The sequence below is a fragment of the Aulonocara sp. 'chitande type north' Nkhata Bay genome, linkage group LG16, assembly GCF_057382095.1.
Source record: "Aulonocara sp. 'chitande type north' Nkhata Bay isolate Kocher_YH1m ecotype deep benthic linkage group LG16, A_spYH_male_GT1.1, whole genome shotgun sequence".
In the NCBI taxonomy this organism is placed as follows: domain Eukaryota; kingdom Metazoa; phylum Chordata; class Actinopteri; order Cichliformes; family Cichlidae; genus Aulonocara; species Aulonocara sp. 'chitande type north' Nkhata Bay.
The window spans coordinates 7,681,879-7,701,119 of NC_141359.1; the positions used below are offsets into that span (position 1 = coordinate 7,681,879).

At 43.6% G+C, this 19,241-nt stretch overlaps 1 protein-coding gene across 4 annotated transcripts; it reads right to left on the reverse strand.

The window, feature by feature from the left end:
* Window positions 1–732: 732 nt before the first annotated feature.
* ankrd50l (ankyrin repeat domain 50-like) lies at window positions 733–17,859 on the reverse strand. Of its 4 annotated transcripts, none has more exons than XM_086266857.1 (7): window positions 16,041–17,859; window positions 15,687–15,930; window positions 13,077–13,152; window positions 11,305–11,959; window positions 6,526–6,743; window positions 2,078–5,642; window positions 733–1,556 (listed from the first exon to the last, which is right to left on the reverse strand). In XM_086266857.1, exons 4-6 carry the CDS (start codon window positions 11,751–11,753, stop codon window positions 2,089–2,091), a joined length of 4,221 nt encoding a protein of 1,406 aa, XP_086122983.1. In that variant the 5' UTR covers window positions 11,754–11,959; window positions 13,077–13,152; window positions 15,687–15,930; window positions 16,041–17,859; the 3' UTR covers window positions 733–1,556; window positions 2,078–2,088. The 4 variants fall into 4 exon arrangements, with proteins under 4 accessions (XP_086122983.1, XP_086122982.1, XP_086122984.1 ...); XM_086266856.1 differs by having other exon boundaries at window positions 11,305–12,129; XM_086266858.1 differs by lacking the exon at window positions 15,687–15,930 and having other exon boundaries at window positions 16,041–16,109.
* Window positions 17,860–19,241: the final 1,382 nt, after the last annotated feature.

A 19,241-nucleotide genomic window follows, 5' to 3' on the forward strand; every position in this document is an offset into this window, starting at 1 on the left:
TTCTTGGCTTTAGAAAGACAGGAATAAGTTTTGTTCCAAACAACATGTAGCTCTTCCCTCCAATCTTCATAAAACAATCAGATGGGAACATTAAATAGGCATCTAATAAAAGTGGTGAACACAAGCTTCTTATCATAAAGGAGCTAACATGAGGCGATTGTTAGGACTCACGCCTGAATTGTGCTTCTGTATTGAATCTACGTAGAGCCTCCGATGTAGTACACAGCTAGCAGCATTTATACTTCTAAAGAGGTGCATGTCATGTTACAAAGGGGTTAATACACAGAAATACAAATCAACTGTGATGATGAATGTTAATTAGAGCCTGCTGGGAAAACTTGGCTCCCGGCATTTAAGTGGATCTTACATTTTCATGTACCACCTACCTAAACACTGTAGCTAACCATACACAGCAGCAGCTTGACGCACCCTACCACACATCAGTAAGTGCTCAGTGAACCAACCAAAGAGCCCAAGGCATCGACTTGGCCTCCAAACTCCAAAACATTTGATATTGCAGTTGCTACAGATTTCAGATGCTACGCCTCAAAAAAACAGTCAAGAATCGCCATGAGCTGTGTCTGGTCCCTTCTACAGTTTCAAGTGTGTCCAAAATCATTTGGTTTCATAACCCCAGGTGGCCAGCATCAGCCCGCAGCCAGACTTTCATCTCTGCACGATGCAACCACATCAGAAGCCATCCGTGACATTTAGCTGCAAAAGTGCTTGAAATGCAGCTACAGTAAAAGTATAAAACACACGAAGAACCACACAGAACGTTTTATAGCATCACTTGCCATTTTAATTTATGTAATTAAATATTGATGAAAAAAAATGAATAAAAACAAAACATTTTAGGCCACATACACGTTTGGAATTAACAGCCCTCCCACATCCACCCTCAGTTTTTATTGTCCAGTTTTCATTTTCCTTCCTGCCTGCTCACAGACACACTGTCAGTGAGCCAAGTCGCATTCTGCAAACTTGGCGGCGTTTTAGGGTTAGCACTATATCATAAACCAGCAGTAGGTCAGGCTCTGGTAGGCTTGTTTTTCTGAAAATTATTTTTGGTTGACAGCTATGGAACAACTATGGGGGATGTAGGCCAGTTTATAGCAAATACCAAAGGCTTCCCTAAAAGGTCAAGGCCACAAGCTTAAAGCTCTTGAACATGACTGTTTAAAAACAAACAAAAAAAACCTCAACCATTACTCTATAATGGCTCTACGGGGTAAAATAAATAAAAATAAAATAGTAAAAAGGTATTTTTGTCAGACCAGTGCCGATCAAACGTATGCTATCATAGAAAAATAACATCCAAGTCATGCTTTACACTAAATATATCAGCATGATTTAGTCTATAAGGATGTGCTCTGCTCCTCCCACACAACAGGTAAAACAAAAAAGAAACAAATGCTTTAATGTCATTCAGTCTCTTCTTCCTCTGGTTTTCTGAAAGGATGCTGAAACAAGGAATGATTTCCTCTCATTTGAACCCAGTGAATCACTGCCAAAAAAAACTGCCATCTCCTTGAACATAAAATGTCCCACTCCACCTAAAAGAAAGATAAAATCATTAGCATTTGAATAAAAAAGAAAGGGGAAATAAGTGCTGTGCAGTGTAAGTGTGTGGTTCTCTCCACTTAATTACTTTAGATCAATTAGTAATTTTTACTCTTTTGAATCTGGGTATGAATGGCTGTCTGTCTCTGGCTGTCTGTTAGCTCAGTGATCAACTGTTAAACTGTCCCGGGTGTGCTCGACCTCCCGCCCAGTAACAGCTGGGATAGGCTCCAGGACCCCTACAATCCTGAATTAAATAAGAACACAGATTGATAAATGGACTTCAAAATAACAGTCTCACCATCTAATTAACCAAGTCACCTATCAAAGACTTGATCCTGTCAATTTTATTCTCACTGGACACCCTTGAACTAAAATGAATTTGGTTTGACAGTTACTATGTTTGCATTTTTGCTGCTGACAGTTGAATTATTGAATTATTTACATCACTGAGCCACAGTACAGTAAAAAGGTTGTGAAGAAAGTCTAGTCAGTGCTAACTTAGGCAACTTACTTGAGTACCAGTCACAGAGGCGTCTCTCTCTTGTGTAAGGCTACACTGGTGGGACCCTCAAACTGCAGTTTGATGGCCCGTTTGAGATTAAGCTGTGGGTCTGTGGTTGTCATAGTGACCATTACATCATCTGGCAAGGCACTACAGGGTGGGACGGGGGAAAAGCTGTAGCAAACCGGTGACAAAATGTTCTTCTGGGGTTTAGAATCCCAAGCTTCCTCTTGAAGTGGGTTCTGAAGCCTGTACGGGTATCCGAGAGGAGCGTTCTCTCGGTTTTTAGCACCTAGCGGTTGGTCCTGTCCTGGCATTATCCCAAGTGAAGCCATTACAGAGTTCCATTTGCCACCTGTGTAATTAGTCCTCTCTGTTTTTATTAAATTTGAGCTTTGTTTGTTTATTTTGTCATGATATTCAAGTCCAGATGATAGGCCTTTCTGAGGCAATTCGTAATTATGCACCATGGCAGTGACTGTGCACACAGTAGGGGGAGGGCTGCCTTTGGGTTGCCTCTTACTGCTTCCGTGGAGACTACCTATGCCCGAGCCCCCTGGTGGAGGGAGGGTGGAATTACGGCTACGACTGCGGGGCAGTGAGTGCTGTTGGATCTGCTGTATAAAGCTGAGGCTGTCAGCTGGCACCGTCTGCACCGTGGCCAGTGAGTGGCAGGTCGATGAGGTTTGGGAGCTCTGCATGGAGTGGAATCGTTCTGCAGTGGATCCTGGAGAAGAAACCGAGGACGATGAGGTTGCAGCAGTTACTTCACCTCCACTACTTTCTGAGATTCCTAAAGATGAGATCATGTTGGATTTTGAAGGGGATACAGTACTAGAGTTAGGCAACACACCTAGATATGGCTTGGCTCCATAGCTCTCCAACATCCTGACAATGTTATAGTGTCCATGTTTCCCAGCCACTTTGACCGGACTGCGGCCATATTTATCCATGTGATTGGGATTTGAGCCTCTTTCTAGAAGCATTGCAACGATGTTAGCATGTCCCTCCTGGGCAGCGATGCTCAGAGCTGTTGCCCCCTGATGGCAAGCAAGGTTTATATTGATGCCACTGGCTTCTAGGAGGCGATGTCCTACTTTAGCGTGTCCTGTCCAAGCCACTGAATGTATTGGTGGTCTCCCCTCTGCATCTTGTGCATTGGGATTCGCCCCGTGTCTTAAAAGTAGGTCTACAATCTCTACAAATCCTTGCCAGGAAGCCACATGAAGCGCTGTACGGCCCTCAGAGTCTCTGGACTCCAGAGGAACACCCCCTTTCTCAATTAGGAGAGTAGCCATATCAAGGCGACCCTCCAATACTAGGAGGTAGAGCAAAGGACGCCCTTCGGCATCCCGGACATCAGTATCAGCCCCTCGTTTCATAAGCAGCTCTGCAACATCAGCATTGCCCTCCAGGAGTGCAGCACTCAAGGCAGAATGCCCATCATAGGCCCTGTGGTCAATGGGAGACCGTCTGTCTAATAGAAGTTTGGCAGTGCTCCAATGGCCTTCTTGGGCAGCTAGTATAAGGGGAGTGCGTCCCTCGATGTCCATCTCTCCAACTCGTGCCATGCTGCCTTCTTCTGTCAAAATGGCACAAACTGCACGATGTCCTTCACACGCAGCAGCGTGCAATGGAGTCCAGCCAAGATCATCTTTATGGTTCTCATCCAGGCCTCGGTCCAGCAATGTACGAACAACCTCTACGCTCCCTCTGGCTGCTGCTAGACATAGTGCCGTCCTGCCTTCACAATCAATGGCATCCACAGCCGCTCCCCAGAAAAGCAGCCGTGACACGGTCTTCATGTGTCCCATTGCTGCTGCTGCCAGGAGGGGAGTAACAGCAGCAGCAGCAGGCACACTGCCGTCAGGTCCAGCAGTTTCATCTACGTCAGCACCAGCTTCTAACAAAAGCTCGACTACATCTTCATGGCCCTCATAGGATGCAAGAAGAAGCGGTGTCATTCCATCATGGTCTCTGTGCCCTGGATCTGCTCCACGCTCCAGTAACAGACTTGCTACCTCTCCAAAACCTTTGACCCCTGCTGCTGTAGGGACACAGACAGCTGCAACTGACAGAGCAGTGCGTCCATCTCCATCAGCCAAATCAACACGTGCATTGTGGTCCAACAATATTGCCACTGCTTCATGATGTCCCATATAGGCAGCTGCGATAAGTGGCGTGCGGTCCTTGCTATCAGCTTTGTCAACTTGAGCCCCATAGTCCAGTAGTGTGAGAACAATTTCATCATGACCGCCCCATGCAGCAGCTCTGAGAGCAGTTCGGCCCTCGCTGTCACATCCATCTACATCTGCTCCTGCATCCAGCAGTAGATGGACAGCCTCAGCGTGTCCACCCCAAGCTGCAGAGCGCAACGCTGTCCATCCTTCATTGTCAACATGCTCCATCATCTGTACTGCAGTTTTTTGGTCCTGGCTCTTGGCCCATTCCAGGAGTTCAGACAACACTTTGACGTGACCCTGCCTGGAGGCTAAAGTCAGTGGCGTCTGACCCTGATGATCACTGATCAGTGGATCAGAGCCATGTGAAAGGAGAAGTTTAGCTAAATTTGCAGAACCCTCGTGGGCTGCACTAGCAAGCAGAGTCTGTCCATCTGTAGAACCAGGCTGGTTTACAGACATGCCACTGGCAAGCAGGTCCTTTATATACGTCTCCCTTTCAAGTGTCTGTTGCACATCAATTCCTTCTTTACCTACACTATGCATTGCATCACTTGAGTCTGCTCCAGAAAAAAAGGTTCGAGAGACTAGTCCACTTCTCATCAGCAATTGAGCAACATCCTGACTCACTGAAACAGGAAGCTGAGCTAAGGATGTGGCAAGTGCTTTACTGCAGGTGGGGTTAAGAGCACGTACACCTGCCCACAGCATCCACAGTGCCAAAAATGCAGGTTTATCTTTATGGTGCCCTGAGCAAATTAAGTGTGTGGCTAGCTGGCAAGTTTCCTCAACGTCAAGGTTAGGTCCCTGTAGAGTCAGAGATGATGCAAGCATGCTATGACCTTCTGTTCTGCTACACAGATATTTCTGTGTGCAGTACTTAACATCTGTCAGCCACTCTGTAAAGCTTGCATGAAAAATTAATTTGGTGCCTCCGGTTCCATCGATTAGGAGCGCAGAGAGGGTTTCGAGATTGTTCTCAAAGTCCTGAAGACTTAATAAGGTGTCCTGAGTCCAGACTGCCATGAATAGCTGCTGGGGTGTTAGGGGCCTCGGGGCAGCCAAGAGGGCATTGAGGAGAGGCCTTACGTAGATGAAGCGCCCTCGGGGGAACAATCTCTGGCACAGCCAAAGGTAGAGTCCGTTGAGAGTCCCGGGGATGTCCCGGATCTCTCGCAGACCCACCAGCGAAGCTGCCACACCGTCCAGAACACGCTGAAGAAAAAGAAAGCAGCCGCCACTTTTGATGTGCAGAAGATTCAGCATATCAGCGGTATCAGGGGTGAGCTGTCGACGAAGCGCTGCTTCTTCATCCAGACGACAGAGGATGTACTGCTGTACGTCACGGACTGCTGGAGGCTTCCGCAGATCATCCAGACAGAGTTTACGAAAACCTACAAACAGATAGGACAGTTGTTTGTTTGTTTGTTTTAAATCTTCAATAAAGTTTTTTATATTCCTCATGGATTCTATCTACAGTTTTTTTTTAGGTTTTAAATTTTTTCAGTCTTATGTGATGCTTTGTTTTTTTTGCTTCTTATTTTGAAAACTCTATGCCAGCTTGTTCTAGTGTAATGGTAGACCTCCAGCTAACAATTTATCTAAGTCCTGGATGATTTGGTATAAAGTTCCACTTTTAATGTGGCAAAATGGAGAATGTGCTTAGCAGGTGTAGAAATAAAACCACGTTAGCTTAGCACCTCAGGCAACACCCTAAGTAGCACCTGGTCTAAGGAGCTTGGAAAGAAAAGCGTCTGGACTTCTTTAAGTTGCTGAAGACGTTTCACGTTTCACCTGATTGTGACCGACACCTGTCTTCACACCTTGGCTCGTGTGATTAGGTAGAGGAGCATTGGGGGGGGGGGGGACACTCCCACAGGACTTAAATCTGGGACTCTCCACCGTTTGACCCTAGAACTGAAGAAGCTTCTCGGATGAGAGGTGAAACATCTTCAAGCAACTTAAAAGAGTCCAGAGGCTTTTCTTTCCAAGCTTCTACGATGAGCTGGATGACTGAGAACCTTCACAGACCGAAGTAGCATCTCAATAGAAATTTTGAAAATTCTTGTTTGTTTACTGTATTGCAGTGAACAGCCAATTAAACTACTTGGTCAGTGTTTGTCAGTGCATTTTTAGATGACAAAAATAGTGATTTCACTGCACAATCATGGCCACACCCTAACCAACCCATATGTCATCTTGTGTTCACATGTAACTGATCGCATTTATTTATTTTGTAATATATTGCATAATCTTATAAGAGAAGTATGTACATACTTGAGAACATCTTGCACAGGGCCTTATTTTGGCGGCGGACCGAACAGACGAGCAGCAACCAGCTGGGCAGCAGGTGTTGACTGCAGGCTAAAAGCTCTGCAATGGAGCCACTCTTCCTAACTCCTTCCCTTGGTCCATATTCTACGTCCAGAGAGTCTATAACCATCATCAGAGTCTGGGCAGGAGGAGGAAGGTCCGACAGGGGTTCCAACACTGCTCTAAGGACATGCGAGGAAGAGGCAGACACACAGTGCAAGACATTACACTTAAGACAATGTAATAACAGCAGGATTCGTGGGTTGATAATAGAGTTGAAAAAGAAAAGTAACATTGCGAACACTCGTTTGTGCCAACAAAGCAGATTAGATCTTTCGCACATTGTCAGTGTGAGTCACTGGGAGTGACAGTCAGACTTTGCTGCGACTTCAGGCATCTTTATTTAAAGTGTGGAGTTTAATTTTTTACTGTATTTTATGGAAGTTTTTTCATTGTTTTCCATATGTTGAATCTTCAGTAATACTGGAGTCATAATCAGTTTCATTCAGCCATTGAAAAAGAACTCAATAAAAAAAGTAAGCAAATGTCAGGCAAACTAAGCAATTCCATTTACACTTTCACAGTAATTTAGGTCAAATCCAAACTACAAGTGGGTAAACAAGAGTCAACCAGGACAACTGCTATCAGATGCTTCTGCAGTAAAATTAAAGCCGACTCTCATGTTAACCTGTTAACACAGATATCAAACTGTAACCAAGAGAACTAAACAGCAATTTAGCCCCACACCCCACACTTTCATTAAACACCGGAACAAGCTGCAAAACCATAAAACAATTACAAACTTGGCTAAAGCTAAAATAGCGGCGTCACTGCCTTTTAATCACTGCGGTCAGCACCCACACCCTGCTGTGATCTGATGGTGACTCAGGTTAATGGAACATGTGAATTTACAGCTCCACCCTGGTTCAGCATGTAGTCCGGTGATTTAGTCGTTATAAAATTTGTTCAGAATTTGCAAATATATGATTATTCAATTCAGTTTTCTTTTTATAGCACCAAATCACAACAACAGTTGCCTAAAGGTGCTTAAAATTCACCTCATAGGTCATGACACACTGCTCTTCAATTCAATTTTATTTATATAGCGCCAAATCACAACAAAAGTCGCCTCAAGGCGCTTCATAGATACAGAGAAAAACCCAACAATCATATGACCCCCTATGAGCAAGCACTTTGGCGACAGTGGGAAGGAAAAACTCCCTTTTAACAGGAAGAAACCTCCGGCAGAACCAGGCTCAGGGAGGGGCGGCCATCTGCTGCGACCGGTTGGGGTCGCAGCAGATGGCCTTATACATACATAAGCTGGCTTTATAAATTTAAAGCATCAGCACTATTATCGACAACACTACTTGGAATTACTTGGTATCCAATCGATGCCACGATGTGTAGTATTGCACAGCGCTAGTTTTCAGAAGAGCTTTACAGCTGGCAAAAATGCCTTATCCTGCAACAAACACAGGGTGTGGGTTTGCATGTGAGCTGTCATTAGTGTTAATGTCTGTGTTTAAAAATGACCACAAGGTCCAGGTACCATTAGAGGCCAAACAGGTTTTCATCTAATGGATTTAACAGTTGTTGTCTTTTTGTTTGTTTTAGAAGTAAAAAGTCAAGAGGAGAGAAACTTTAATCTCAAAATAATGTCACATATTCAACATTATATTTAAAAAAAAAAAAAAAAAAAAAAAAAAAACTACCTCAAAAGAGTTTCACTCAGACTTAAACAATCTAAAGTAAGCTGGGTCACTAACTGCTTACACTCAGGGGTCAAGAATTAATCAGCTCTGGATTCATATGTACATAATAAGGAGTGGGAGGAGAAGTTTCACCACTTTAAATATATATAAAAAAAAATTAGTCATCTCTATAACGATTATACTTTAGGCCTAATAGTTATCTCATGCATGGATGAGACACTAAAACAAACAGGATTATATGCATGTTCTGAAACAAATGGCACCACCCCAAACAGTTCCCAAGTTTATATGATCAGTTAATGTATCTGTTATTTTGAAATTAAATAGCTTTTCGTGAGTAGGGTTTGAATTAATAAAAGGAAGCAAATCCTCAGATTTGATAGGCTGGGAGCGGCCACTGGTAGTTTTGTGAGATTGTGGCTTTATTTGATGAATCATCAAAGCTGCTTACAAAAGGTCTTTTGCAATGTCTTGAGGTCACTAATATTTCAAGACTTAGCTAACCAGATAATAGACTCGACCTTTATTATCAAGTATATTACGCAGTAAAAAGAAGAGCGACATCCTGCTCTGAGTGATGATTTCAGCGAGGTTATGACAAGCTTATCATAGCACTGCGCGCTTTTAGTTATCTGATTAAAACAACACTCCCTCAGCGGGCTAACACTCTGATGTGAGGAGGAGGAAGGGTAATTCTTTCATTCAGGTGACACAGTCATTTAACATGGGTGATCTAGTTGGATAAATCCTGTAGAGACAACTGTATTTGTATTGTATACTTTTAATATATTTTCTTACACACACAGAACATTGCAGCCAATGCTATGTGCACTTTAAAGTATGGTGGCTTTACTCGAACTGATATGAAAGATGTTCAACACAATTCACTACCTATTACTGAGCTTACTTAGAAAGAGCTTCACTACAAGCCGCCCATTTGTCCTGCTGTTGACTGTCATTACTGCTGTCATGGGAAGTCCAGCGGCAGTTTGTAGCACTTTGTCATCAGATTATGTGTCTCCCAAGAAGCTAGCATAGCCACAAGTGTCCAGTGAGGCAGTGACTGGGTGAACAGTCAGCTCGTGTGTCTGAAATGATACATTTTCCCAGCTTGGCACTTAGGTTAGCGCGAACACCAAAAAGGGCACGACCCAGTATTGAACAGTTGTTTCTATGGCTCGGATTAAAATCAATATAAGACACCAGTTTAGCGAACAGACCCAGACAGAGGGAGCACTGCACTACACACAGGCTTATTTTCCTTCTCTTTCACTGCCAATTCAAATCCACGTTTCTTCAATTTGTCCATGGGTGTCCTGACACAGTGGAGCTTCACCCGCAGCCACCTTCTCTCAAAAGAGCCCCCCCAACACAAACAGCTGCTGGCTGCGAGCCAGTCTGAGGGGAATGTGCAATTCAGCTCAGCACTTCACACCAGAGGAGAGCAAACAGAGGAGGAGTGCAGAAGCGCTCCGACTCACCGCAAAGCAAACACACCGGCAACGTGTCAAAGTCTCAGAGAGGAGAGTGACCTCGCTGACCGGTGCCGAGACGGTCACCGGGGAGCCGGAGGCATTTTTTCACCTCTTTGTCCCCCTCAGTCTCTGAAAGGATGTTATGTTGTAAATAACACTGCAGCGTTCATTCACTGGAGGCCCCATTGTGTGTTGTGAATGGGCGGCATTATGAGGGGGAGACATAAATATAAGACGAGGAAGAATGGCTGCTGCACACTTTTCCTGCGACTGTCCCGGTTTCTGTTTGGCGCTCACTGCAGCTTTTACATGTACAGACTGTGAGGCAGTTAACTGCCTGCTGAGAGTCTAAACACCTGCAGAAAGCCACCTTTATTTAGACAAAAACAAAGATAACCTTTAAGCTCTGCTGGAGCATTTTCCCACAACATGAACAGCTGCTCGTGCTTTACTCTGTTTTTGTTTTGAGAGTGAGGCAGCTTCACTCTTTACATGCACATTACTTCATGACAGCAGCCTTTATTCAGCTCACTTTTTATCTACTGGATCATGGTATTTAGGGTGGTCCTCTCTCAGAAGGCAGACCAGACAGCACTACTGTTTTTGAGCTCAGTGATCTTAAGTGGAGATGTGGGAAAAACTTCAGCTTCACCGAACTGCAAACAATGAAAAGGGAGCTTCGCAAAATGTGTTAACACTGGAAACCCGTGAATTCAAACCCAAGCCGAGTCCATCCAAGTAAAAAGGTCGAAGGTAAGGTGGCTTTGTGAGATGTCCACAACTAACTCTGCTAGTCCTTCCCCCAATTACAGGAGCTCATACCAACTCTGGCAACTCAGCAAGTGTTGGAAATGACGTTTAGCTTACTACTTTAATCTTTCATGCAATAAAATGAATAAAATTTCAGACTTTCTGCCACAAAACCAAAAAAGTTATATAGATTTCAATGCATGGAACTGGATTCAAACAATAACAGCCCTAATCCTAGATGCTGTCAAATAACCGGATGGTCACGGATTGAATTTCATAGCTTCTGTGTTGCATAAAGTTAAGATCATCATGTTAACAAAACACAAAATGGGTCATCAGCAGGTTGACAGTAAACAGATAACATCATTGTAAATACACGATCTGTTAACAGCTACATTTAAAACTAAATACTCAAACAGGCCACTTATACAACAGCACCGAGCTGCAGTGCCAGGACTCCGTCGGCCTGTTTTCATTGATTTTGGAATCTGATAAACTGCTTTTCCCACGCACGAAGTCGGAACTTTGCTCCGGCTTTCATCATCAGCGTCATGATTTACAGACCCCCACATAAATTCTGCTGTGATGAGCTGGGCATGAGCCATACCCTTGAACGTGCACATACACGCTGAGCACCTGGATTTGTTTCAGGCAACTTTCTTTTCCCTTTCATTTAGAAGAAGTGGGAAATTTCCCACTGATGTGTTTCAACAAAACTGATCTCAAAAGATGGAAGCGCTGACTTTTTGTAGGACACCAAAACAAAGAAAAAAAAACCCAAACAAAATAAACATGGTACAAACCTCTTGAAGGTCTCATTAGGGTCTCTTTGACACATGAGAGGCTCCAGGGCAGAGGATACCGATGGGCTGTTAAGGAGCTCTTCGTACCCTGGAGAGAGGAGAGGAGAGGCCCTCAGCTGTTCCACCAAGCCCAGGACAAACCTCCACAGCACTATACTCGTCTGTTCCTCCCTCTGGCAGAAGTGGGCCGCAAGGCAACGCTGTGCCAACCCAACTGCCAGCCCTGCCTTTGAGGTGGGGGACACCACCTCGGTGCACAGAGCTGTCTTCCCGGCACCAGGTCCCCCCGTTACCAGGATCCCGGGAGCTTGCCCGGGCCCCGAGCGGGCGTCCAGGCAGCGACGCAGCTTGTCCAGGGCCCATTCCCGGCAATAAAAACGCCGGCCCCGAAGCAAGCTGGAGCTGCTGCCAAATCCACTGCTGCTCATTTGTTCCTGGGGTCCTGACATCCAGGGGACAACTTAGCACTGTGAATGTCACATCCCATACTCGGTGACTAACTCCACTCCTCTTTGTGGTACAGCTGCAGCCGGTGTGTGTGTGACAGCTCTAGGCAATAACTGGATATTTCTTTAGCTTGTCAGTTTCTGAAAGTGTTGCATCAGGCGATTATTATCGCTAGTTGTCTTTCTCCCGTAGGTCCCAAGGTGTAAGGCTGACAAAAAAAAAAAAAAAAAAAAAAAAAAAAAAAAAAAAAAGAGTCAGAAAACGGTTAAGTCAGGAAAGGTGCACCTCTTCATTCTCTCTCAACGTCTTGATCTTTGTGTCGCCGAGTCTGAAATGCTACAGTTCACCATGCTTCTCGTGGGGGATCATGGAGCTGCTCTGTCAGATATCAAGAAAGAGGGAGAAGGAAATGAGGAATGAGTCAATGACAGCATGTATCTCACCCCCTCCCCTGTCTGAGTCGCCCTCCGTGTGCTCCAATTACAGCCACAGTTTCCCCTCTTCTCTCACTTTCTGTCCTGCTTCTTTTTTGAGAATCGACCCAAAACTGCAGCTGTAGCATGACATTTTTTTCCCCTTTCCCACACCCACGATCTTTGCCTTCCCTCAACCCCCCCATCTCTCTCTCGCTCTCTCTCATGCCTTCCGGTTTTTCTTGTTTTGTTTTTTTTTGTCTCCACCCTCTCTCAGTGTTTCACAGCATGTCCGGGCATGCACGGGTGATCAAGGTAGAGGAGTGGTGAGGGGGAGGACTCATGTGATCATAAGCCACTCTACAGCTGACAGGTGGGAGGAGTTACCTGGGGTCAAGGTTCAATCGCAGGACACTCCGTCAGCTGTAGGAAAGGTATCTGCCAGACTACAGCACTAAAGTTTTGTGTCAAGAAGGTAAGTTGTGTTGCTGGCATCAAAACACGAGCCTCGAATTTCACTTTCTTTTGTTCTGATTCACTTTGAGTTAATTAATTAGTCATAAATCATTTACTAGGCGAAAGTGCCAAACATTTTATCCTCCTTATATCATTATAAAGCGAATGTGTTTGATATTTTGACTGCTGATCTAGAGCAAAACAGCTCACTCACTGAGAAAATATAATGACATATCCTTTGTTTTCTGTTATTTATGGGAAGCGTTTCAGCAGTAACACCAATCATAACACCGCTAATTTGACTATTCTCTTTCTGACTTCCACTTTGCTGATTAAAACCTAGTTTTTAATTAAAGTGTGATGAGGGCGCATGCAAACTGGAAAACATAAACAAATCAAACAGAGTCCTCTGAACCTTTCTGAATTATTACACGTTTAGGAGCTCACTTCTCCTACCTGTACTTTCCTTAAAGAGGGGCGGCATCTTCTTCGGTCAAACACACTCTGGCATTTCCTGGACCAGCGTTACACCCTACATTTAAAACAAACAAAAAAGAGGATCAGCAAATCAAGTTTTTAGTTTCTATTTTGTGGTAGCCAATCATGATGGACAAACCGGGAGAAAAAAAAATATGCTGGAGGAACACTAACCTCTTTATTTTCTGTGCAATTAAAAGCACCTTTTGAGAGCTCCTGTATGTATGATTATGTTATCTGCTGTTTTTAAAAGCCGTCCCACAACATTCCACATTTTTTCCTGCTGTGAGGCAAACACTGAAAAGCTGAATGGTTGGGTTTTTGAGCCTATATGATACCAAGCACATGTCACACATATCCATTTTTCACATATGAGACAATGAAGAGAAGAAAAAAAAAAAAGCTTCTACATGCAAACTGCCAATACATACTTTAAGTTCTTCTGATTGGACAAAAAAGTGTATAGTATCACGAAAAGGCAGTAAAAAGACGAGTCTGGTTCTCATGAAGATCTTTGAAGAATTCGGACAAAGAATGCAACGGGCCTCTGAGATAAACTCGGCGTGGTGACGATGTTGATGAGCGTGCACGCTGTTCTTCATTTCAAGTCAGTGACTAATCAAGCATCAGCTACAGGAAGCTGAATCTGACGGATGAGACTGTGATTTAACACTTGAAAGACCCTGCTGCTGTGCATATCATCGACAGCACGCCAGCCTGCTGACAGCGTAATTCAAAGAGCAAAGGAAGCCAAGAGCCACCAGCCGACGTTCCCAACCTGTGCAACTTTTAGTCTGTATGCTTTCTCAGGCAAGGAATACCCTCCTATAGGTGGATGACACATATGCTGCACCGTCGGCTGACAAGTGCCAAATACTGAAAATCAACTAGAGAATGAGAGATGTGCTGTTTTAGCAGCACACTGATGACAGTAATGAGCAAACTTGGCACCAAGCAGAGAAGTTGTCTACATTCTTGTCATTACTTGTGGTTACTAACAAAGCCCTTTGGACCTGCTATGCAGCCTGAGCAGATACTGGTGCAGAACCCAAAGCTGAAGCCTTCAATAGCAAGCTGTCTAAGTAGAAGTCAAATAAAGCCAGACTCCCTACCATGCCTAATTTATTCATTTATGTATTCAGTTAGAAAAAGTTAAACATTGACGGAATCAAAAGTTATTCAGACTGTAAGGTTGGAATTATTTAGGAATACAATCATCTGTCACTACTGAAGATGACTTTTCAGGCACCAGAAGCAGACACCCAGAAAATAAGGTACCTCTAACTCCATGCTCCAATTACAGTAACCCGGTTTCTCATGCAGTGTGAACCTAAAGTGCATGTGAATGCACTGAATGAAGTTGCTAGGCAACCAGCAAAGAGGTTGCACACCATTCCATTAAGATTTTTTTCCCTTTTCTTACACCCTCTGACTCCCACAAGAAAACTGAAAAAAAATGTGTGCGTACAACTTACAGCATTTGTTTGAAAGTCTGAGCAATGTGATTATTTGCTCTGGAGCTGAAGGTTCAGCACAGAATTGAAGCAAGCTGCTGTGCTTTGTGTTATGACTAAAACAGGGCAAAGAAAAGACAGCCCAACTCTACCTGCTGTACCAGAAATTAAAAAGCGGAGTCAGACCGATCGATACTGGATTTTTGGGGTTGAGACAAACACTCATTTTATAACATTTTAACTGTACATTAAAGGAAAACCCTTAAACCAACAGTGAGGCAAACCAGTAGCTCTGTTGTGCCATTATGAGCACTTTTAAGTGTTCTCTTCCATGATGACAGGATCTACATGCACACTAGGCCTACACAAATGGCTGATTGAGTAAGATGTGATTCTAATGTTGCTGTTTACTGTTAAGCGGTGCACATACAGGATGAGACTAGAGGTTATGCAGAAAAGACAGAGCATGAAAGTGACTTAAAGAGATCACAGGTGAAATAACTGCGGTGGGGACCAAGTTAAGAGCAGAAGACTGAGTGGGAAATATGCAAGATGATCATCTGTGCAGAAGTGCCTACAACGTCCACCACAGCAACCAGCATCCCCTTCAAAAAAATCCACACACAGCAAGCAATTCCCTTGATATGTGGACAAAGCTTCAGACTTAGCATCATCAAAACATCAGCTGAGGGAATCATTTTTCTCCAGAATGATTTTTCGCCCCTCCAGTAGAGTTCCAGTGGAACATTAGACTATACTGGTGCATATCGGTGCTACTATAGGGTTCACAAAAAGAGAGATGGATAAATGACATCCATTTCCCGGCAGCTGAAGGCTGTTTCCTGAAGCGGTTCTTTCGCTCCTTCCACATTTCTTAACAAAAGACGCAAAAAGCAGAGTTTGCTGCAACTGTGATGCACATGCATTTACACAGCGCCTTTTTTCTGGTCGTACAAGCCACATTTTCACAAAAACTATAAATTCATGCAGTGTTTTATTCTATACACTTCAAGCACTTCGCGTGTGCATAGCCAATTTACAGTCACCAATTAATCGAACAAAAAATGTAATTTTTTCTTGAAAATGATTATTAGCTCATGTTAATCAACGTCACAAGGTCATTATCTGCAAATACCTTCAGACGATTCTTTATCACCGGATCACAAATTCCCACAATTACCCAGCGTGCACGGCACACAGCAGATCAGCTGCAAGCACTCTGGACGCGTTTGTCTCGCTGCTGGAATCCACAGGTTGTCAGCGTGCCTGCTCCCACACCAAATGCTGGACGATTCTCCCACAGGTGTGACCAAAGATATCCCGTGATAATGTGTCAAACTGCTTCATTAGGCGTCGCCATTCAAAATATGAGCACAAATCTGTTCGCGGAAAGGCTGTTTTTAGTCAAAGCTCACAGAGAAAAAAAAATCTCCCTCCTGTGCAGCAGGACACCGCATCTGACTTGTAAATGCACACAGCGTGATCTTACCTGCCACGAACGCTGCTCTTCTCCGTCTGCCGCTCAGAGGCTCACACTCCCACAGCCCCACAGCACTTCACCGGATTTTAATCACGTGTCTCCAACAATTCTTCATACCATCACCTTAAAGGTGAACTTAATCCTACTGGGAATTACATTTAAAGGACAGTCATTCCTTCCTTACTCCTTAAACAGTGTGTTTTGAGGGCACACATTTAGACTGGACAACAGATTTTACTACTTATGCTAAATATAGTTAAGAGAAATAAAAAAAATCTAAAGATAAAGCAAAGAAAGCGTAAACCGTCGAATTTGATTGCTTATTTTATTTTATTTTGCTGAAACTGCACATTCACTGACAATAATAGATACTGGGCCTTTCATTTTAAAAAACATCTTTCTTGCAATAAGAGGAGCTGGTTTTTAAAGTGACCTGTGAGTGACGTGTTTGCACCAAAGCAAACAGACTCTGCTTTAAGCCACGAGATCCGGTAAACGGTCCCATAATCACAGTTGAACTCACAGTGAGATGAGAAGTGACCTTGTTAGCCGATTGTTCACATTCTAATATATACGTATAATAATAAAATTAAATACCAAAAATCATTTTCAAAAAAAGATTTAGCAAGTTTGCAAAATGAAATATAATGCACATAATTATGTTTAAACATAGAGTCCACACACATATAGATAAAATATGTGAAAGAGCTATGAAAAAGACACCAAAGACTTATTCAGTAAAAATGCATCATCATCATCATTGTTGTTGTTGTTGTTGGTGGTGTTGTTGTAGTTGTATGTGACCTCCTAATTTGAATTCACTTCAGGACTGTAAAGAAGAAATATTTTTATCCCTTTCATTCCTGTTGCGCAGAAGTCAGTGACTGAGTTCTACAGACCCCTGGTGGCTATTTGTTGTAATTACATGATGACAACACAGCGTCACCATGACACCGTTTGTTATCTCGTCTTCGAAATTTAGAATTCAGAATTCCTTTATCGTCATCGACTAATAAAATAAAATAAAATTGTGTCCACTACCTCGAAAGGAACACACTTACTCACTCACAGAAACAGGTTCGCACACAGTTTCAATCAGGTAAGCTTAAATGACGTTAAAATGGGATGGAGCAACGCTTTGTGTGAGTGTTAGTACTCTTACAAAATATTACATTTGTCTGAGAAAGTCTTACAATAGAATAATAAATGAAAAATGTGTGTTGCAGATTGTGTGCAGACCAAACAGTCGTGTTTTGGATGACTGTGTTGAATGCTGAGCTGTAATCCACACAAAAAATAGACACGCGTTTGTTCCTTGCTGTCTGGGTGGTGCTAAAGAGCATGGAGGGTGATGCAAATGATATCATCAGTTTTGTATAACTACTGATGTGAGTCCACAGTAGGTTGGAGAGAATCCATAAAGTCTCTGAGGACCAGTCCCTCCAGACATTTCATGATTTTTGCTGTTTGAGCAACTGGCATGTTGTCGCCAAACATGTTATCACAGACTGTTTGAGAACAACACTAGTGGATGTCTTACAGGAGGTGTGGACAGTGCATTCATTCATTATGAATTCCTCATCCTGGAACAGCACCTGGACCACCTGCTTTCCCTACATTCATATTACAGAGTGTGCTGGCATCCGCAATCTGTATGAGGCAGCTGACTGACATACTCACTGGTCATACTGGAGTCTACTTTGGATTATTTCTTTTCTGTGGCTGTTCTGAATATGGTGTGCCACAAGGTGCTGTTTTGGGGCCTTTGCAATTTCTGTTATATACAGTGGGGCAAAAAAGTATTTAGTCAGCCACCGATTGTGCAAGTTCCCCCACTTAAAATGATGACAGAGGTCAGTAATTTGCACCAGAGGTACACTTCAACTGTGAGAGACAGAATGTGAAAAAAAAAAATCCATGAATCCACATGGTAGGATTTGTAAAGAATTTATTCGTAAATCAGGGTGGAAAATAAGTATTTGGTCAATAACAAAAATACAACTCAATACTTTGTAACATAACCTTTGTTGGCAATAACAGAGGTCAAACGTTTACTATAGGTCTTTACCAGGTTTGCACACACAGTAGCTGGTATTTTGGCCCATTCCTCCATGCAGATCTTCTCGAGAGCAGTGATGTTTTGGGGCTGTCGCCAAGCAACACGGACTGTAAAAAAAAATAAATCCATAAATCCACATGGTAGGATTTGTAAAGAATTTATTCGTAAATCAGGGTGGAAAATAAGTATTTGGTCACCTCAAACAAGGAAAATCTCTGGCTCTCACAGACCTGTAACGTCTTCTGTAAGAAGCTTTTCTGTCCCCCACTCGTTACCTGTATGAATGGCACCTGTTTGAACTCATCATCTGTATAAAAGACACCTGTCCACAGCCTCAAACAGTCAGACTCCAAACTCCGCCATGGCCAAGACCAAAGAGCTTTCGAAGGACACCAGGAAAAGTATTGTAGACCTGCACTAGACTGGGAAGAGTGAATCTACAATAGGCAAGCAGCTTGGTGTGAAAAAAAATCAACTGTGGGAGCAATCATCAGAAAATGGAAGACATACAAGACCACTGATAATCTCCCTCGATCTGGGGCTCCACGCAAGATCTCATCCCGTGGGGTCAAAATGATCATGAGAACGGTGAGCAAAGATCCCAGAACCACACGGGGGGACCTGGTGAATGACCTGCAGAGAGCTGGGACCAAAGTAACAAAGGTCACCATCAGTAACACACTACAACGGCAGGGAATCAAATCCCGCAGTGCCAGACGTGTTCCGCTGCTGAAGCCAGTGCATGTCCAGGCCCGTCTGAAGTTTGCCAGAGAGCACATGGATGATACAGCAGAGGATTGGGAGAATGTCATGTGGTCAGATGAAACCAAAGTAGAACTTTTTGGTATAAACTCAACTCGTCGTGTTTGGAGGAAGAAGAATACTGAGTTGCATCCCAAGAACACCATACCTACTGTGAAGCATGGGGGTGGAAACATCATGCTATGGGGCTGTTTTTCTGCCAAGGGGACAGGACGACTGATCCGTGTTAAGGACAGAATGAATGGGGCCATGTATCGTGAGATTTTGAGCCAAAACCTCCTTCCATCAGTGAGAACTTTGAAGATGAAACGAGGCTGGGTCTTCCAACATGACAATGATCCAAAACACACCGCCCGGGCAACAAAGGAGTGGCTCCGTAAGAAGCATTT